General features: G+C 39.6%; 1 protein-coding gene and 1 long non-coding RNA gene across 2 annotated transcripts in view; one reads left to right on the top strand and one right to left on the bottom strand.

Annotated features, from left to right (window-relative positions):
• Nucleotides 1–22,439, top strand: part of LOC117202852 (uncharacterized) — a 278,339-nt gene that overhangs the window by 108,059 nt on the left and 147,841 nt on the right. The window lies entirely within an intron of this gene.
• The window catches only part of C1H1orf87 (chromosome 1 C1orf87 homolog), a 115,418-nt gene that overhangs the window by 64,268 nt on the left and 28,711 nt on the right, over nt 1–22,439 (bottom strand). The window contains 7 exon segments of the mRNA XM_004273786.1: nt 1,230–1,327; nt 8,447–8,612; nt 12,236–12,351; nt 14,085–14,218; nt 14,221–14,288; nt 14,290–14,339; nt 14,585–14,713. Coding sequence (XP_004273834.1) covers nt 1,230–1,327; nt 8,447–8,612; nt 12,236–12,351; nt 14,085–14,218; nt 14,221–14,288; nt 14,290–14,339; nt 14,585–14,713 — 761 coding nt within the window.

Below are 22,439 nucleotides of genomic sequence, written 5' to 3'. Positions count from 1 at the left end.
TTCTGCCAGCGTTCAGTAGGTGTTCTGTAGGAGTTGTTCCACGTGTAGATGTATTTCTGGTGTATCTGTGGGGAGGAAGGTGATCTCTGTGTCTTACTCTTCCGCCATCTTCCCCCCCCCATTAGTTTTTGAAAGATAGTTTTGCTGGATTTAGAATTCCAGATTGATAGTTTTGTCCTTCAATACTTTAAGGTTGTTTTTCCACTGTCTTATTGCTTACATCTTTTCTAATGATAAATCTGTTGTAATTCTTATCTTTGCTGCTCTATGTGTAATTTGTCATTTTCTCTTGTGCATTTAAGGTTTTTTATTTACTGCTAGTTTAAGCAATCTGATTATGATGAGCCTTGGTATGGCTTACTTCAAATTTCTAATACTTGAATTTCATTAAACTTCTTAGGTCCATGTCTTTATAGTTTTCTTCAAATTCAGAAAACTTACAGCCATTGTTTTTTCAACATTCTTTTCTTTCCCCCTATTTGTCTTCTCTCCTTCTGAGACTCCAATTTCTCATGTATTAGGCTCCACTACAGCACAATACCCTTCTGGGGACTCTAATCAATGCCACATGTGTTTCTCTCTGATTGGTGGAAATATGAACTATTCCCAAATCTGTGTGAGATCTAAAAATTTCCCCACCTTTTTCTTTTGGTGTTTCTTTCTCTGGCCTTGTGTAGTTTCCTCAAATGCATGCATTAGCCAAGTCTTCACATGAAGACATGAGGACAACTCTTTGGAAATCTCCAGAAAGTACCCCTAGGGGATCTCCCCTTGCTGCTACTTTGTACTGGACATTCTAGCCTTCTTGGGCTTCCTGAACTTCATACTCTGTCCCTTTAGCTCAAGGAGAATGCTGGGCTCAGTTTGGAATCCCTCTTCTTGTTCAGTAAACTGAGCTTCATTTCCTTCTCTCAGGAATCACTGTTCTATGCTGCCTGATGTCTGAAGTCTGAAAAATATTGCTTCATATATTTTGTTCTATTTTTTATTTTTTTAGGGTGAAATGGTACATCTGATTTACCATTTACCAGTAAACTGGAAGCGGAAGTTTACTGCTTTTGTTTTTCTATGACCAAAAAGATCCTCTGTTCTTAATATAAGCAAACATTCCTTAACTCTGTCTTTAGGTGATAAAATTGATTGCTTCATACATAAAACTTCTAGCCTAAATACAGATCTATGTGTTTGGTATTCTAATAAAGGACCGTGTGAATAAAAAATCAACTTACTTTATTTCGTCCTGGTAACCCAAATCTTGATGGTTAAGCAATGTTTCCAGGAGGCTCAAAGTCAAATACAATCCATGTTTCCCACATATAGCCCTGACCTGCAAATAAGAAAAGATTTAAAATTTCAATATAATGAAATTAAGATTTGAATTTCCCTCCTATAATTAGAACTTATATAATTTGGACAAAAAATTAATAACCAGGAGTGCATTATACCATTAAGATACCATTTAGGACAAGTATGTCCAACTGAATGTGCATCACCAGCAAATTTTTAGTTGCTTGACACAAAGATATAGTTCATTACTCAGAAGCCACTGAACTTTGAAATGCTGATCTTACATTTTTGTCAGCCATGGAATGGGTGGTCCAGACCTAGAAATTATACACACTTATTATATAAGTAAATTACAAAGTAATTTTTTACAACTACTTTGATTTACCAAAGAAGCTTGTTGTATTAGTAAGGTTACTATCACTATCTGTATTTTATATATAAGGAAATAAAGGCTTAGAGAGATTAAGTGACCTTCTCAATGTCACATAGTTAATAAATGATGAAACTTAGTCTAGAAACCAGGTGCTCAATTAATGTTTGTGGGATGGATGAATGCAGGGTCATTGCAGTTTCCCAAGTACTTAATATTTTCTGAGTCCAGCTGACAAACAAGTTCATCTCTGAAGTTGGTGGGTGAGTGATACTTAGATTCAAACACGTCAAACTTTTAGAGTTGTGATAGTATGTGTTCTGTGTTTAGCATAATGTTTAAACATAGAGACTTAAGAATAAAACATGACTAATTTTGAATACCGGATATGCTGCCTGTGATTTGTGTGATCTCAGGAAGTTACTGAACCTTTTTATTCCCAATTACTTCATCTACTAAGTAAGACCAGTATTTTCTACTCCTCAAGAGAAAATAAGCAGTTAGAATAATGCTTGGATTTTAGTAGACATTTGATTAATATTTGTTGAAATGAAGAAAAGGAAGAGAGGGAAAAGGAAGAAGAAGGGACATAGAAGAAAGAGAGAAGAGAAGAGAGGGAAGGAAAGGAGAGAAAGGGGAGCAAGAGAACAAGAAAGAGAGAGAGAGGAAGAGAGAGAAAAAAGAAGGAAGGGAGGAGTAAAGGAAGGAAGACAGGGGCAAAGAAAAGAAAAGAAACGTCTAATTCAGTGTTTGGAAAAATTGTAGCTACTATTATTATTTTTCGAGGAATTTCCATACACTGACTGTATTAAGCATGTCTTTTTATTCTGATGCCTTGACATTATGGGGCCTTGCTGATCCTGGAGAGACTGCCTCTCTCCCAGGGCTAGCCAATTCCTAGAGATAGTGAAGGACTGGCTTGCAAGTGTGTCTTTCATCTGCAAACCAACTACTTCTTTGGGCCACTATTTCCATGTCCTAATTACTCAAGGGCCAAGTGCTAGGCAACTAGGAATGGCCCTTATGTCCCTGAGCCCACTGAAATTATTCAAACTAGCCAATCCTAAGCCTTCTTACTCGTCTCACCCATCCCACAATAAAGGCTCTTGCCCACGTTTTCCCTCATCCTCTCTGCCTCCTAACCTCCTGGTGCTTCCCCATGTGGCCTGTGCAGTGTTCCATTCCCCTCCTCTTGGGAACTGAGTAACAAACTGTCTTTTCAATGGCAATCATCTCCTGATCTGTTGGTCTGACCGTACTTGAATAATATAACCTAGATTTTAATACAGTGACAAAAAGCTAATTTTCATTTGTCTTTATGCAAGGAATCAGCCAATCTGGGTTAGAAACTTGCACATTTACTTACTAGCTGTAGAAGAGTATGTCAGGGAAGGAAAAAGATCTATTTAAAACATGAAAAAAATGAATAATAGTTTGCCAGAAGAAAAAGGGGTTGAGTATAATTCCAGGCAGAAGAAAAGCATGTATAAATGATGGGTGAGAAAGAGCATGGTGCTTTTTATAAACTGCATGTATTTTGGCATAATTCACCCTACTATAGTTTTATACCCCTTTTCACTGGACAGTAACTATCTGTTTATGAGAGCTTCTCTAAAAGACAGTGGTTTGCTGAGGGCTGGAATTGCGTCTCCTTCATTTTCCTATCACCATTCCTAGCACAGTGTTGAAAACTAGTTATTGAATAAATGAATACATGGATGAATTAGGAATGAATGAATGAGTTGAAGGTCCTGAAGAGTGGAATGTGTATGGGCATAGGTTGGAAAAAAATAAATTGAGAGAGGTAGAAATTAGTCACATTATGCCATTTTACTCAATAAATAAAAATAGACTTATCCTCATAATTAGAGCATATTAGTGTATTTTTAAGCATCAATATTAAGACGTTATTCTAAAAACAGTTTATTTACTTCTGGCAACATTGAGTTTTGCTCCAGGCTAAATGAACAGCAGATTAGAAATAGTACATCAGCGTTCCTAGAAGCAGATTGATTGATAGCTGCTAGGAACTGACAGCGACAGTTGTGGAAGAGCAATAGAAACATCTACCAGAAAATCCTGGCAATTTAGTGTTATCTAGGATTATTTAAAAAATCCATATTCATTAGGATGTCCCTTGTTCAATAAGAAAATGTTTGGCTATGTATAGTTTCTTCGTTCAATAACGACATTTTAAAAATCAAATGTAAATAAAATATTTATGTTATTTAGGAAATGACATGTAAAATAAATATTCATTTCCTCAAAATGCTCCTTGAGACAGTGATGCACAGATGCTCTCTCAACTTCCTCCCTTCCCATTTATGGTTCCATTTGAATTTTACCCCATCACTCTACTTAAATTGTGTTTACCAAGTCATTAGTAACCTCCACAGTTTCAAATTTAATGAATACTTTTCAGTCCTGATTACAGATGATCTCTTCGCAGCATGTGACATGGCTGATCATGCCATACTTCCATAAATCTATTCTCTAGACTTTCTTGACCACTGCCATATTTCTTTTGATTATTTTTAGTCTCCTTTCTTGGCTTGTCTTCATCTACCTACTCCTTAACAATGAGCGTCCTCCTCAACCTTCCCTCCTCACTTTCCATTATGTCCTTGAGGAATCCTAATTACTCCCAAGGGTTCAACTCCATACTGAAGACCCTTAAATCATTTAGCTTTAAGCTCTCAACCTACATCAACATGTTCAAAACTGAACTCATCATCCTTTCCTTTACCTCCCCAACTACTGATGTTCTATTTCCTATCTCAGAGAACGGTACCACCACCTACCAAGTTGCCAAAGCCAGAACCTTGGGAGTCATTTTTGATTCCTCTGAATTCAGGACCTACATCTAATTAAGTCACCAAGACCTACTTTTCTATCTCCTTAATATCGCCATCCCTCCTGCTACTACCCTGCTCTAAACCCTCATAATTTCTTGCTTGAATTACTGGAACAGTCTTTTAAAGGTTCTCTCTGCCTCTAATTCTCCACATTCTATTACAGTGCTCTTTTCAAATATCAGATTTGATCATATCACTCATTTGTTTGATTCCACTGGGGCTTTAGGATAAAGTTCACACTTCTTAGAAAGACCCTTCAAAAACAAGTTCCTCCTTTCCATTCTAACATCAACTTGAGCAGCATCTCCCACCGTCCCCAGCCACCATATATTTACTGTGTTCTGCCTATATGAAATGGCTTACAGTTCCCTGAATTAGCCATGTTCTCTCTTACTTCAGTGACATTTCACATTGCACCTTTTACCTAGAATACCTTTCCTGTCCCTTCCTCTGCTCTCCCCCAGTTCTTTGCCAAATTCACACGTCCTCTAATATTAAGTATTTGCATCATCTCCTCTGGAGTTTTTGGGTGAGGCTAGGTTGGTGTTCCTTCTCTGTGTTCAAATTTACTGCCATCACTGCATTTTACATATAGAATTGTATCATGTTTAAAACATTACCTTTTCCCTGAGCTCCTGGAGAACTCTGGAACTGAAATCATAATAGTTTGTTGTCCTTAGTGTCTTATCACACAGAACACATTGAGTGATTAATATGTTGAATGTAAGAATAAACATGCCATATTGTTCAGAAATCTGGCTATTGCTTTGGAAGAAGGAATGATTTGAAGCTAGTAGAAACCATTTATCGTTTAAGGGCAGAGTGTACTGATATAGAAACAACTAAGTACAAAAAAGGAGCCTGGCAAACTGCAGAAGAATGTCTTACAGTTCTGGTCACTTGGTAAACTAGTGTCATTGCTGTAGTCTTGCCATGGGAGTGAAACTCACATTCACAAGCCCCAGTTCTCTAAGTAAAGGGACTCCCTCTTGATGATAATGAGGGAGTTGCATGAAAATGAAGCAAGAGTAATTAGAGGTAGAGCAACCTGTATTGTAGCAGCTCCTCCTGGCAGGAAGGTCTGCAAGTAGTTTGGGAGGTCTTTGTGATGTAGAGCAGAAAGAGGATGAAAGAATATGGATTATGTATAAAAGTGTTAAACTGAACCTGCATGCTTGGAAACTTCTTAGGTTCTACACACTATTCACTCTACACCTGATTTAAATAATGGTCAGGGAAGTTAATAAGTAAATGTATGTGGATCCATGTTGCCTCAGGAATTCTTCCTGAGCTATCATTGCGTCAAAAATGTGATAGAGGAACAGAATGAGTGAGTCCACAGAATGAGGATGACAGATATTAGATACATTTTTATACTCTTCTTTGAGAATGGCGACAATGCCATTGATTCGAGTGACAAGACCCATAGATCACCCTTCAAAACTGCATTTATTTATCTGAGAAGAGGCAGATGATCTCTGAACCATCTGAAATATTGGCTGTGAGGATGTGCTCTTTTTCCCCTCGGCACGGGGTGCATAGATTTCGTGAGAAACTTAAGGAGGTCTGTGAAACCCTTCCAACTCAGATGACCTTTCCCAGTCTCCTCTGAAGTCCTGTGTCCAGGAACAAGTATGTTGGGGTGCAATCCCTGCTGCTTGCCGTGTCCAGTGTCTGTTGGGCCTCAATTTGTCTCACGTTCTGGGGAAACAGAATTCTATTTGCCATGCCTCCCAGAACTGTAATATACTTTGAATGAGTTCCAGATGTCTTAAGAGATGCCAGATGGCTCATGAGAGGCAGACCAGCTTCAAGGAAAATGTGCCCTATTTCCTTGGATATGAACCACAAATTTAAACTTTCAGGGCCAGCTCAGGGTGGAGGACATTCAGGGCCCGTTCTGATAGCCAGTGTTCAATGTGGCTATCACTTGACCCTGGGAAAGGTCCTCCTTCCTTAGGCTATTTTGCAGTGATAATTTCACCAAACACAGATTTTTTTTTTAAATATAAGGAAGGGAAACCTATTTACTGAGTGCCTCATATATCAGACAGTATACTAAGTACCTTTACATACTTATCTTGCTTAATCCTCACAATAGACACAGGAGGTAAGATATTTGGAACCCAGTTTTTCCAGATGGAAAATCTGAGGCTCAAAGAGTTTCAGTAAATTTATTTTGATTTTCAAGTCATTTATGTACCATTCCACCAGGGCATCTGAGAACATTCAAACTTCACTGATGCTGTTATGTATTTTCCAATCTAACAAGAAATGGCTCCTTCTTAGTCAATTTCCACTGATCTTCTCAATAACATAATGAAGGCCATTTATGATGTACGGAATCTCCTGTAGTGTTGTCTACTTCTTCTAGTGAAACAGGCTTGCATGTTTAATATTCATGTATACAAAATACATGCACACACACATGTACACACTATCATGTACTTTGCCTTTGCATGGTTAGTTGACTGTATAAATGAAAGCACAGAGAAAGCTACTTCTGTCCTAGAATAAGAATCCACTTTCAGCATGTTGTGTCCTTGCTTCCTTAGTAAACATCACTTGTTCTTCTGAATTCTCTGACTCTCTCAATTCTTAACCCTTGTTTACCTGGATGAAAGGCATTTTCCAATCTTTCCTATAGGATTTTTTTGTTTTGGGGGTCTGTAAATTCTAATTCCTTCTACTCCTCTGGAATTCTAACTCCTGTATCCTGGACTCCTTCCAAATATATCCTTCCAGATATATTCTGCCTATTGGAGTTCTAATTGTGTCTCAATTTCCAGTATTCTTCTGTAGTTTGAATCCTGGCTCTGCCTCTTGTTGGCTGTGGTCCTTGAGAGATTCAGTTGGCTTCTCTGAGACTCCGTTGTTATTGTTGTTTTTCATTTATTAAATGGATATTATAACATCTACCTAGATCTTGTACTTATTTGTAAGTGTTAAATGAGTTAATGTAAGTAGAGCATTTAGTGCAGTGTTTGGCACTGTAGGAAGAACTCAGTAAAGCTTGGTGGTGAAAGTTGCTGAGAATGGAATTGCAGTAACAGTGGTCATTATCCAAGGTAACCTCATGACTGGAGTTTGTCTGGCTAAAGACAACATATGAATTAATATGGTTCTGGATCCTCTTTCATGAAACATATCTGCACTGTTAATTAATGCTCCCAAACAGCAGGCTAATCTCTGTTAGCAATAAATCACATCAGTCCCTACAATTTGGTGTCCCTAAGGAACAGAGTACCACCTGCTGACCTCACTGGAAGCTGGTAGAGGGTGTGAGAAATGAACACTTGGCCTTAGAAAAACATTTGTTTTCCATTGTGAAAGATTATTTGGTATTGTCATATTGTCTATTGTTAGCGTAAAACAGCCCAGTGTAAGTAATTCCTGGACCAATTCTGCACATTTCACAATTCCTTTTCTCTCTTGTTTTTCTCCTCTTGGGCACAGAAAACAAACAATTGTGAAATGTAATCCACAGGCAGAACACAGATCATAACTGTGCCTTCTATCTTTTTAATTTTTATTTTAGTGTCTTCTAATCACTTTTAAATTTCTATTAAACAAGATATTGCTTGATTTCCAAAGGGATGGCCAATTTATCATATAAGGGATTAGATGTAAAAACAGGAAGAGGAAATCTTTTACTGTAAACATTCTGTATTCTTTAGCACATCACTTTCCTCCTGGTTGATTGAAATTTGGGAAATGATTATTAGACTTACACAATAAATATTGAACTTACATTATATAAATGCTCCTAGAACCTACATAGTATATATGCACTCCTACTTTCAAAGCTAGCCAGTTATGTATCTCAGTATGTATTATTCTTAGTGAATAATATAACTGTGCCTTCTTACTATAAACCTAGTGCCCCGAGGTAGCCTTCTAGAGATGACTGAATCTGAAATTTAATTTTGGTTACCTTGGGTGGGGGCAGGTAGCCAGAGAATGAGCGATCTTCTTTTCGAAAACTCAGGTTGAGATTCTCCACGTTGAGTTTGCCCTTGGTTGCCCTTAGTGCCATCTTCAGGATCTCCAACAGGTGGTGGTTCACTTCTGACTGGGAGTTGGAGTCTTGAGGGGCAGTACTGCTTGGAGAGGCAGGAGAAAGGCTGTGAAAAGATGATCCACTCAAAGCTGTATGGCCGGGGCTTCCCTGGTGGCGCAGTGGTTGAGAGTCCGCCTCAACCACCAATGCAGTCCGCCTCAACCACCAATGCAGGAGACACGGGTTCGTGCCCCGGTCTGGGAGGATCCCACATGCCGCGGAGCGGCTGGGCCCGTGCGCCATGGCCGCTGAGCCTGCGCGTCCGGAGCCTGTGCTCCGCAAGGGGAGAGGCCACAGCAGTGAGAGGCCCGCGTACCGCAAAAAAAAAAAAAAAAAAAAAAAAAAAAAAAAGCTGTATGGCCGATTCACTTTGCTCTACAGCAGCAACTAACACACCATTGTAAAGCAACTATACCCCAATAAAGATGTTAACAACAACAACAAAAAAGCTGCTGTGTGTTTTCACACCACACCTCTCACCCCAATACATACTGTGGAATGAGAGGACCCACCTAGTAAGGCCTTCTAAATCTGGGTAACCTCGTCATGGGACTACATGTGGAGATTGCATAGATTAACTAAAGTCTGTTCCACTCTAGTGAGTCCCACAGTCTGTTCTCCCAGAGGTACCAACCAATTGAACTACAACATAGACCAAAACTTGTAATCCACTAACTCTTTTTTTCCAGGTTAGAAAAACTTAGAAGTGACCATAGTAGTTTACTTTTCCTGCTTTATCTCACTTTTCTTAAGCCCAGATAATTATTGATAGCAAATCTAATTTCCAAACTGTCCATTGCCACAAGCAAAGCAAAGCAAAGCAAAGCAGATCCTACCAGATCCCTGTAACCAGGGAATCTATATAGAAGGAAATCTTGAACCAGGTGAACTTCCTGCATTATCCTCGACTCTGCTCTTTGTATCTGGAAAACCCAGAAAATGTTTGGGTACAATTATTTACTTACCGCCTGGCATGCAAATGTAAGTAGTTATTAAAATAGTGTATCTAACTGACTATTGTTACTTTAAATAATTGGCAAAAAACAACAGGGTGATGAAATGTTATAGTCATTTATTTTGTGAAATTAGTTTGAGATGTTTACTCATTTAACATTCAAATGTATGTGTCCTCCCAGATCCAAGCTGCACTATCTTCTCCACAGTGAAGCTTTTCCTTATTTCCACTCCCTCAACTTAAGTGCCACTTCCCTAGAGGGACATTCCATGACGTCCCCCAACCTCCACTCATGTAAATCAGTTTCCTTTCAGTGGTGTGCCGGTAAATCTTTAATGACTAGCTCTCCAAGATAAAGCCCTAACCTGTAGCATTACTAATTTTCATGGTGCCAATACTCCCACCATGGCTGATTTCAAGCTGCCAATATGATGTCCCTGAATGAGGAACTGGGAATTGAGGCTCACCGGCGGCCCTCCTGTTGCTCCAGAACCCCCTGCTTGAGAGACTCTTTCATAATTCTTTGTTCTTTTCCTTAATAAGTCTCCCTCAAGTCGCAATTGCTTCCTTATTCTTTTAGCTGTTGTTTCCTGTCTGACCTCCTCCCTAGTAGACTGCTCCATAAGACGTGGGCTGAGTCTGTTTTGCTCCTATATCATGTGGATCTTGTAGAGATTGGCCTTACCAATCTGATGTATCTGTCCCAGATTTGAATCAGAAGTTTTCCTTCCTCTTTCCTTTTCTTGCAACACCAGTTCCTGTGGGTAGCAATTCGTAAGGTTTTGGCCTTCGGCTCAGCACACGGAGTACTGAATGGGCAGGTGTTATATGGAACCCATTTACTGCAGCTGGTGGATTTCATAGAAAAACCTGCTGCAGGAGTTTACTTCATCTGGTCCAACTTAGGTGATGAGAGCCGTTGCCGCTCCTGCTGCCACTGGTGATGCTGGAGGCTTTTTAAACATCACAGGGTGCCCCATATAAGGCTCTACCTGATGGAACCGGGGAGGACCTTTTTCTAAGCTGTACATTAATTAACAAAGAGCCTGGATTAATTACAGGTCATCAGTCCTGCACTTCCATAAACACACTGTCTGGTTTATATAGAGCAGCACCTTCTCTGATGAATTCAAAATGATGTCTTTATGTACCTTTTCTATGCAGTAGATATCCGAATGTCCCTGCGAGTGAAGTGATGCAAGCTCTCTGGATAACTGGAGTGCCAATGGCATTCCACAGATATTTATTGAGCATCTCCCATGTGCCAGGAACTATGCTAGAAGTATGCTGGACACTGAGTTGGCCAGGAAAGATACCATTCCTAACCTCAAATGTTAAAGAAGTAATTACAAGCACAATGACTATTATAAAGAGAAAGGGCTATGCGGTCATATAGCAAAGAGATATAACCTAGTCTAGGGCTCAAGAAAAGTTTCCTGTCTAGGATTCGTAAGACCCATATCTGCCAATAAGTGGCAATATGTTCTGGTGCATCGTCTACTACCCTTCAGGGCGCAAATCTCACTATCTGTTCCATGTGAAGTGTGGTTGCTGATTATTAAATATTGCCAGGGCTTTACAGCTCTCAGCAGGGCAATTGCGCCAAGTGATAGTTGACTGGTGTACCCACATGGCAGCATCACTTTCTTTGGACTGTGAGCCCCTGAGGGAGGGGCTTTGGGCTTTGCCAATCTCTGAATTCACTGTGCTCAGCAAAGTGTGCCTGGCATTCTGTGAATGTGTGTTGACTGAAGTAGTGCAGTCAAAAAGGGCACATCATAGAAAGGAATCAAGTCTATTACTTGGCCCAGGGATATTTTTATAGGACACGGTGCCTTTTTCCTAGAGTGAAGTGATACACTTCAATGCCATGGCTCTTAACCACTATGTCACATTATTTGTAACGGGAAAGAGTGTCTTCTGGTAGGATAGTTTAAAATAGTAAAAAACACTTATATAGCACTTGCTATCTATCAGGTACTATTTTTAAGAACTTTGCATTGACTAACGCAGTTCCTCTTACAAATCTATGAAGTGAAGGGAAATCTATCATTGTTCCCATTTTACAGTTGGGGAATGGAAGCACAGAGAGGGTAAGTGACCAGCCAAATGTTGCAGAGCCACTAATGGGCAGAAACAGGAATTGAGCCCAGGCTTCTGTCAATGGAAGTTATGCTCCTAACCACTGCACCTTGTCATTTTTCGTGGAGAACACAGAGACTATCATGCTTTACTGTGCCTCATTTCTAACGCTATTCCTCACATCCTAATTTTTACGTTGAGTCATTTCTTTCCTTTGAGATTATGTGAAGGAATTTTTGATTTCTGTACCTCAAACCTTTCTCTGCTAGTGCCTGTAACCCAGGAGTTCACTGACTGAACATATTTCTGGAATCATACTGTATGAACTGGAGCTCTGCCCCAGTATACACTCATTTCTTATTTCATAATGAGGTTTTTCATTTTCACATGGCAACTTCATAAAAAAGACACATGCTTGACGTTAAGAAGCTGGTAATTGTTGCAAATAACTTTCTATGCTGGCCTGCGTACAAGAGAGAAAGAAAAAAACTATAAGCAGAAGCCAACTCTTGGTGAAGAGCAAAGTGATTCTGCATTAGGTGAAGTTTTCGAGTGTACGACCTCCACAATCCCTGCCAGCTCTTGAAGTCTACAAACACTATGCCCACAAAAAGGGAGAAAAGTACCTTTGATGCCTACCACCCTGAGCTTCTTTCACCTTGCTGTCCTCAACTCTTTTGTTTTGCTGTGGATCATCTGAAGCTGCAACTTTTAAACACCAGAGTAGCTTTTCATAATTCACCTGAAAATTAAATATCAAACAGAACATCCTCATTGAATTTACATGTAGGGGAAAGAAGATGCCTGCTGAGATAACATGTATTTGGAAAAGTTTTACCATTAAAACTGTTAAAAACAGGTTTTAAAATATAATAATTACTAGTGCTTTTTATCAACTATTCCTTTTATTTTCCCTTCTGGACATACGGTAAAATAATACTTCCTGGTTGTCTTGTGGTTGAGTAGGGTGATGACCAGTTCTGGCCAGTGAGTTGTGAGCAGAAGTGACATGTGCTACTTCTGGGCTGAGGATTAAACTGCTGACATGACACCCTCCAGGTCTCTCTTTTTCCCCTCTGCCATCACATCCAAAAGTCCTACAGAGTGGTTGCTTCATCAGCATGGGTTTGGAGCTAAGATGATGATGGTACTGAGAAGAGCCTGGGGTGGACTCATTATGAAAAATGAACTTTTATTGTTTTAAGCCACTGAAACTTTGGGGCAATTTGTTACAATAGCATAACCTAGTGTCTAGCTTCTCTCTCACACACACATCTCTTACATAGATATATTCAACAGATATAGTCAGATTACTTAGGGGCAAGGCCTTATTTACCTAGGTGAAAAACTCAAGACTTTTTTTTTTTTTTTTTACATAGGAAAGGACTAAAAGAATGTCATCATTTCCATTGCTGGGCTGCATGACATGCTAGGGACTCTCGTCTGGTGGGCAGACAACTCCACGGCAGTAGAGGGCGTAGCAGTGGGGACAGGAAGCCAGATAAGGTCCTGATAGAAACTAGATCTCAGGCTGGAGAATTGGCTTGAACTGAAGATTCAGAGAGTTTGTACTAATAGGTTGATATTGTATTGCTACATACATCTCATAAATATACAACTGATTCTGTTTTCACAGATAAGGGATGGGCAGGAGATAGAACTAACATTTATCTGAGTACCTACTAAATGCTAAACATGAGACCAGGTAATTTGCATTTATTTTACTACTAAATCCTCAGATTAGCCCTATGAGATTGGTTTTGGCCTGATTTTCCATCAACACATGCTCACAAATGATTTATCCATTGGTATTATTTCTTCCTATTTTAGGATATTTTCCTTTAGCTCCCAGAATTTGGTTACACTTGGGCTATGCTTTGTATTCACTCACAATGTGAGCTTGGGAAGTACAGTGCTCAGAGAAAGAACCCTGGTCTCATCTTTGGGGAGCCTTTATCTCTGTCCTGGGTCTACTATTAACACTCTGGGTGCCCTGAGCAAGTTCCTTAACCCCTCTGGGTTTCAGTTTCCTACTCAGTGAAATGATGGTGGTGAATTATATTTCAAAGATACCTCCCACCTCTTAACTCTCTAGGAACTGTCATGATACATCTTCGATAAGTTCTCCATTCTAACCTCAGAGCCTATAGACTGATCAGCTTGTAAATAGACTCAGGTGGGCCCATTATCTTGATTCTGTAAGTATCCCAATGGTGTTAAGAGCAGACAATGAAAGTTTGGACAGGAAACCCTTTAAAGAGAAATTAAATAAGGCTGAGACCTAAATCTGTTTTCTATTTGGGTCTTATCTGACTAGAGATTTCCACATATGAATATAAATATGCTTTGTATCTTATGGGTCAATAGTAAAGGTTATTTTCAAGAAAGAACCTTACCTTTTAATTCTATTACTCTGGTGGGTACAAGTCAAGTAAACAAAAGGAACCCACACTTAAAATAAAAAGATGGTCATACCATTTCAGGAGATCCCCTCCCAGAAAATCGCTGGCAAAGGATCTTGACTGTTGGTAACTGCAGAGGGACCTCAAACCTCAAGAAGAGGTGGCTCAGCTGAGACTGGAGAAGAAATCCTGAAGAGACAGGATCTTCAGCTCTTTCTGAAGCTTGTCTAATAAGCCAGAACTCAAAAGGCATGACTTGAGTTCTCTTCTGACCAGCAAGAAGAAAAGTGTCTTCTTTTGTTGTTCCACTTGGCCTCTGGCCAATATCCTGAAACAACAACAGTAATAACAAATTAACAGGGCTCTAAAATAAAATGACTAAATGCTAATGCAAGGAAGAAGAAGCCTAGTTGGGCTGGTATCAAAGCATCCACTTTTAAGCCTTGTCCTAAAAGGAACAGGAAAGAACACTTACACTTGAAAGTAAGTATTCAGTCTGGGTATATTCATTAGTTTACAATGTCTCAGGACCTTCAACCACAATGGAAAACAGCCCAACAACTCTTAGGATACAGAGCTGCCCCTTACCATCTGTTCTAAGGACCAGTCTCTAAGGTTTCTCCTGGGGAGGCCATGGATATAGGACAGTGACTGGTCTCCAGTTGGTACAGAGCTGCAGTAGACATTTTCCTGGTTGGGAATCTTAAAGAAACAAAGACAAATGGTAGTAAGGATCAGAAGGGGTGGGTGAAGAGAAAGAGAAAAAAAGGGAGAATATGAGTGAGTCAACAAATTCTTTTTTTTTTAAAATAAATAAATTTATTTATTTATTTATGGCTGCACGGGGTCTTTGATGCTGCGCGTGGGCTTTTCTCTAGTTGTGTCAAGAGGGGGCTACTCTTCATTGCAGTGCGTGGGCTTCTCATTGTGGTGGCTCCTCTTGTTGTGGATCACAGGCTCTAGGCGCACGGGTTTCAGTAGTTGTGGCACTTGGGCTCAGTAGTTGTGGCTCATGGGCTCTAGAGCGCAGGCTCAGTAGTTGTAGTGCACAGGCTTAGTTGCTCTGCAGCATGTGGAATCTTCCCGGACCAGGGCTCGAACCCATGTCCCCTGCACTGGCAGGTGGATTCTTAACCACTGCACCACCAGGGAAGTCTGAGTCAACAAATACTTAAAACACATTCACAGTTCCATTAGACACTTTTTCATTTATGCAATAAAGAAGGTGTCTGTGACAAAGAAAAAATAGGTAGACCATAAGATGTTCATAGGCAAATGGAGGGCTATTATTAGAGATAGGGCTATCCTTGGGCTGTTTCAATTAGCAGATTCAAGAAGGGCAGCAAAGGCAATTGTGAGCTTTGTCAAGAATGGAATAGAAGAGATTAAAACACCCAGAATATTACACCCCAAGAGCAATGTTATTAAAGGTTACAACAGAATAAATGATGGAACAAGGGTCAATGATAAAATCCCATTCCCTCATGCCATGGTGTATGATGTATTAATAATGTTTTTTATTTTCTGTATTTTATGATGGTTTGACATCTTGGGGGCCTTGCTGGCTGGAGGAGACTGCCCCTTCAAGGGCTAAGTAATTCCTAGAGATAGTAAGCAGCTTGCCTGCTAATACATCTTTAATATGTGAACCAACCAATCCTAAGTCCATATCTCCAACCACCTCCTTTATCTAACTCTCACACACCAAGCCAATATTTCCCCCACCCTAAATCTACCCAGGTCCAGATATCAGACAGGGGACAGCCCCTCTTTGGGCCTCCAGTGGGCCCAAAGCCCACTGGAATTGTTCAGACCAGCCAGTTCTGATCTATTTACCCTGCCCTGCATTACCTTTCCCATGGAAACTCCAGTAAAGGCTGTGGCCTGTGCTCTCCCCTCACTCCTCTGCCCCCTGATTGACTTTGGTGCTTCCACATGTGGCCCTGCATGGTGTGGCATGCCCCCTTTTCACTGGGAAATGTAAATAATACATTCTTTCAAAGGCAGTTGCTTCTATATGTGTCACCTTGCCATACCTGATTAAAACAAAATCCTGGGTACAAATTGAATCACATGGCTATTCTTAATGTCAAGTAATTGAAAGGAGACATTATCAGAAGGATTCATTGAAAACTGAGTGTCTGTACTCCATTGATAGTTATATTGAATAACCTATCAGTATGAATGGCAACCTACAGATGCTGTATAGTCATGAAACATTTTAAAGAAAAATCAAGAGGGTCTCTAGAGTGGGCAGAGTGAGGAGTGGCAGAGGGTTCTAAAATAGGCATAATAAAATAACACGACATATATCGGGCACATACTCTCTACAAGGTACCATTATGAGTACTTTGTTTATATCATTCAATTTAATCCGTACAACAACCCTATAAGGTAGGTAGTATTTGTACCTTTTTATATTTGGAATGCTGAGGCTTAAAGAAGTTAAGTAACTGTATTCCTTCATTTAAGAAATATTTATGGCTTGCCTAGGCTAGGCCAGGCACTGTGATAGGCCCCACAGTGAATAAAACAGATATGGCCTCTGCTCTCACAGAGCTTGCAGATGATGAGAGGCATGGCAAGCGACTGTGACAGTACACCATGGGATGGTAAGGGACACTATTAGAACAGCCCATGGGTCCATCTAACCTGGACTTGGTGGTCCAGGTCTGGAAGCAATGACATTTAAATCTAGGCTTGAAAGATGAGCTAGATTTGGATAGGCTAAGGAGTGGAGACTTCTGTGATAGACGGGATGGGAATAAAGGGGAATAAAGAGGAGAAGAGAAGAAGGAAGAGTACAGGAAAAGGAAACTGGATGTAGAAAACCTCAAAGGTGCACACACGTGCCTAAAAGAGAGTAATGGATGCTCTCAGAGCATCACTTAAGTTTTTGGAAAGGCAAAAGGCAAGGCTGGAGAGGGAGACAGGAGAAAGGAGATGAATAGCCTTAACTCTTGTTAGTATCTGTGTTTTATCCTGAGGGCAGTGGGGAGTCATGGTAATGTTTTTAGTAGATCTAGCACTAGGCTAGACTTGCCCAAAATTTACTCCCTAGTAAATTATGCAGATAAGATTTGGACCCTGCTTTTCACCTTTCCTCTGGGATGAGAACGATTACACAGTCTGTCCACAGAACAGTTTCATTCTGCAAGGTATTTAGTTAGGTATTTCAGACATAGTGTTCTCAGAACAATACGTTTCTTTATAAATACTTGTAATATAAAATATTTATATTTTCAGGTACATATAAATATTTTCTGCCTCTGAGAATTGATACACTTCTATATTACAGTATTCTAAAGATGTATTTATCAACACTTATCATTCTCATGGAGTCAAGGTGTTCTTTAGTCCCTTTATTCCCATTTATACAGCAAATTTATTGAGTGCCTTTATCTTTGGCACTAGAGATACAGGTGAACAAGACAGGTATGATTGCTGACTGCCCCTCATAGATCTTTTGGCCTAGACATTACAGACTAAATTTTATGGCCTTGCCTATGGAAAGGGGAGAATATATTGTGCTCCCAGGAATGCTGTGAGGAATGAATGTCATAATGTATTTTAAATATTTTGCATATTGTACAACTATATTATGAATTTGTTTGCTATTTTTTTGTGTATCTCCTTCCAAAAGATCTATGAGGGGTGGTCAGCAATCATACCTGCCTTGTTCACCTGTATCTCTTGTGCCAAAGATAAAGGCACTCAATAAATTTGGTGTGTAAATGGAAATAAAGGGGACTAAAGAACACCTTGACTCCATGAGAATGATGTGTTGATAAATGCTTCTTTAGAACCCTATGAGGGCCAGAACTCTCTTGTATCCTGCTGACTCCCAGCGTCAAGAAAAACACTGAACTTGAAGAAGAAACCAAGAAAGACAGTGTCAGAATGATGATGATGTCTTGTTCAGGTCAAGGGCATGCCAGGCCTCAGACTTCTCCCTTCACTGATATAAATCATCCTGGGCTGTTTTTCAAAAGCAAAGAGTGTTCCTAAATTGTCAAAGGAGATAAAATGGGAAATTCTGATCAAGAATAACTATGTTTCTGACTTCAGGGGTTGTCAGAGTACCTGTAAAGTCTCTGATACTACAGCTTTCTCTCATTTGTTTTACTTTTTTTTTTTTTTTAACATTTTTATTGGAGTATAATTGCTTTACAATGGTGTGCTAGTTTCTGCTTTATAACAAAGTGAATCAGTTATACATATACATATGTTCCCATATCTCTTCCCTCTTGAGTCTCCCTCCCTCCCACCCTCCCTATCCCACCCCTCTAGGTGGTCACAAAGCACCGAGCTGATCTCCCTGTGCTATGCGGCTGCTTCCCACTAGCTATCTATTTTACGTTTGGTAGTGTATATATGTCCATGCCACTCTCTCGCTTTGTCACAGCTTATCCTTCCCTCTCCCCATATCCTCAAGTCCATTCTCTAGTAGGTCTGTGTCTTTATTCCTGTCTAACCCCTAGGTTCTTCATGACATTTTTTTCCCCTAAATTCCATATATATGTGTTAGCATACGGTATTTGTCTTTCTCTTTCTGACTTACTTCACTCTGTATGACAGACTCTAGGTCCATCCACCTCGTTACAAATAGCTCAGTTTCATTTCTTTTTATGGCTGAGTAATATTCCATTGTATATATGTGCCACATCTTCTTTATCCATTCATCCAATGATGGACACTTAGGTTGTTTCCATCTCCTGGCTATTGTAAATAGAGCTGCAATGAACATTTTGGTACATGACTCTTTTTGAATTATGGTTTTCTAAGGGTATATGCCCAGTAGTGGGTTTGCTGGGTCATATGGTAGTACTATTTGTAGTTTTTTAAGGAACCTCCATACTGTTGTCTATAGTGGCTGTACCAATTCACATTCCCACCAGCAGTGCAAGAGTGTTCCCTTTTCTCCACATCCTCTCCAGCATTTACTGTTTCTAGATTTTTTGATGATGGCCATTCTGACTGGTGTGAGATGATATGTCATTGTAGTTTTGATTTGCATTTCTCTAATGATTAATGATGTTGAGCATTCTTCCATGTGTTTGTTGACAGTCTGTATACCTTCTTTGGAGAAACGTCTATTTAGGTCTTCTGCCCATTTTTGGATTAGATCACTCCCTAACACCATACACAAAAATAAGCTCAAAATGGATTAAAGACCTAAATGTAAGGCCAGAAACTATCAAACTCTTAGAGGAAAACATAGGCAGAACACTCATTTGTTTTACTTTGAATCACAAAATACTGTTTGGGAATGGATAACACAGCAGCCTGAAATGACTTTGAGCGATGCTAGTTTTGTAATATTGACCTCAGAGAATCGGTACAAATGAAGCAGAGAAATTTAACACAGTTTCAGCAACTGTCCTTGGGCGTTAGAACTTGAAAGTGTTGGAAGTGTAAACAGTTCTTTTAAAGAGATGGCTTATAAATAAAACTATTTTTAAGTGGTTATATTGTAGAAGACATGAATACTCTGCACTAAGACAAGTGAACACAACAAACTGTCTTAATATTAGGCAATGGATAGCTGTGACTTGGGTGAAAATTTACAGAGACAGCATTAAATGCAGAGTTGAAAAGTTCTGTTTCTTAAATAACTTAGGCCAAGGTCTTGATGCATTCTAGAAGGCTGCTAAATGACTCAAAAAGCACACTAGTGATAATAAATACAACCATGAGAAAGATGCATGTAAAATATTTGATAGTTTTTGAGAAATGTAGAATTGAAAAAATAGTATTTCCAAATTAATATATATATGATTTAAATATATACTTTAAACATATGAATACAGTAAATATTAGCATTCATCATTTGGTTATTTGTTTTTGTAAAATTTATATTTTATTTAAATTTTAACTTCTAATTATGGAAAACTTTACACATAGGCACATGTAGCGAGAATAGTATGATGAAACTCCGTATACTCATCACCAAGCTTCAGTTATCAACTGAAAACCTTGTTTTTTTATATCCACATCACCCCCCACCAGAGATGACGTGAACCCCAGACAGTGTATTATTTCGTCTGCTTTGTTTTAGCATGTATTTATAAAGCAGTGAGTTTTATAGTGTGGTCCTTGGGTCACAAGCCTCAGTATCACCTGGAAACTTGTTAGAAATGTGAGTTCTCAAGACCCACCCTAGACCCACTGAATGAGAACTTCTAGGGTTGGGAGCCTAGAAATCTGTGTTTTAACAAGTACTCCAGTAATTCTAATGCACAGTAAAATTTGTGAACCACTGACCAAAGGATAAAGATTCTTTGTAAACATAACCACAATGACATTATTACACTAAAAAATTCCTTATTAACAATAATTCCTTAATATCATCAACTACCTAGTGAGTGTTCAAAATCCCCCAATTATCTGATAAATAGTATTATTAGTTTGTTTATTCAAATCAGGAGCCAAATAATATCCACATCAACTGGCTAATATCACTTACATCTTTTAAAATTTCTAGTTCTTCCTGGGCTTCCCTGGTGGTGCAGTGGTTAAGAATCTACCTGCCAATGCAGGGGACATGGGTTCGAGCCCTGCTGGGAAGATCCCACATGCCGCGGAGCAACTAAGCCCGTGCACCACAACTACTGAAGCCTAGAGCCTGTGCACCGCGATGAAGAGTAGCCTCTGCTCGCTGCAACTAGAGAAAGCTCTCATGCAGCAGCGAAGATACAATGCAGCCAAAAAAAAAAAAAAATTTCTAGTTCTTCCTACCCTCCCACCTTTTCACATTTTTTCCTTTGCAATTTATTTGTTGAAGAAGCTGAGTTGTCTGTCCTATAAAGTTTTCCACCATCTGGATTTTGTTGCTGTTTAACAAATTGTTCCATATATTTCCTGTAAAACAGCAGTTAGATCTAGAATCTTGATCACAGTCAAGTTCAATCATTTCATAGTTGGTATATTTTCCCATGGAAGCAAATGCTGTCAGGTTGTCTTCCTTTTTGTGATATTCACAGGCACTGATAATCATTGCTTTAGTCCATTTTTTTTTTGGTTAGGATTTTAGAAAATAGTGGTATTCTCACTCTACTATTACTTCTCATTTATTGGTAGTAATGTTTCTCTAAAGAGAGACTGTCCCTTATCAACCATTATCTAAGATACGGTTTGTAGAGAAAAGGCACATTGAATAAATGTTTGATTCTTTTTTTTTTTTTTTTTTGCGGTACGCGGGCCTCTCACTGTTGTGGCCTCTCCCATTGCGGAGCACAGGCTCCAGACGCGCAGGCTCAGCGGCCGTGGCTCACGGGCCTAGCCGCTCCGCGGCATGTGGGATCTTCCCGGACCAGGGCACGAACCCGTGTCCCCTGCATCGGCAGGCGGACTCTCAACCACTGCGCCACCAGGGAAGCCCCTATTATTTTTATTGATATCCAAAATGTCCCACTTTGACTAGTGGGAGCCTTTAATTTTTTTCTTTTTTTAGTGGGAGCCATTTTAAGTTAGATATTGAGTCTTTTCTTGACAAGTCTTGGAAGGTCTTTGGTATCTTCATTGTTTTTGGTGTAAGCAGATGTTACAGACTCAAAACTGGAATCAGCCTTTAGAATTTACTGAACACAATACAGGCGGCAGGGTGCTCATTCACATGGGATTGTTTCTACATTTTTCAATGGATGAGGCTAGGAAATGTATTTTTTTAAAAAAAGAGTTCATACTGATATTTCCAAATCAGAGTAAGAGTATAGGAGTTTTATATTGTCTCATCAATGTTATAGCTATATTTCATTTCTCCTACACTGGAAATTCCAAGTCCCAAAACCACCAAGATGGTGACTCATTTGCTTCATCCCCCAATACACATACAGAAGAACAGTATCAACATAATGGTTACTGAAAACCTTTAAAGGTATTTTTTCAAAAATATTTTCCTTAGAGTATATACCCCACTAGAGACATACAGTGACGTTATTATGTTTTAAAGTTATTTACAATAGTTCCACGCTCTTTGGTTTTGCTGTCAATTAATACATAGGTTCATGTGGTAGCTAGTCTCCAAGGTGGCCCCAGTGATCCTTGCCTCCTAGTACTCATGTTCTTGTGCAGGACTTCCCCTCCACCCTTAATTAGAATTAGTCTGGATAACCAATAGAAGAACACTGTACAAGTGATGGCATGCCACTTCTGAGATTAGTTTATTAAGACATTGGGGCTTCAGTTTTGGTTGTGCACATACACGCTCACTCTCTCTCTCTCTTTCTGGGATAACTTATCTTGGGAAAGCCAGATACCATGTCACAAGCAGCCCTATGGAGAGGCCCAAATTGAAAAGAGACAATATCTCTGGCCACAGCCAGCAAGTAACTGAGGCCTCTGTCAATAGCCACTCAAAGGGGCCTAGAAGTGGATCTCCTAGCCCTGGGTAAACCTTCAGGTGACTGCATTCCTGCTGACATTTGGC

This window comes from Orcinus orca, chromosome 1 (assembly GCF_937001465.1).
Source record: "Orcinus orca chromosome 1, mOrcOrc1.1, whole genome shotgun sequence".
Classification (NCBI taxonomy): Eukaryota; Metazoa; Chordata; class Mammalia; order Artiodactyla; family Delphinidae; genus Orcinus; species Orcinus orca.
The sequence above is the reverse complement of the archived record's forward strand: the minus strand, read 5'-3'. Positions and strand labels throughout refer to the sequence as shown.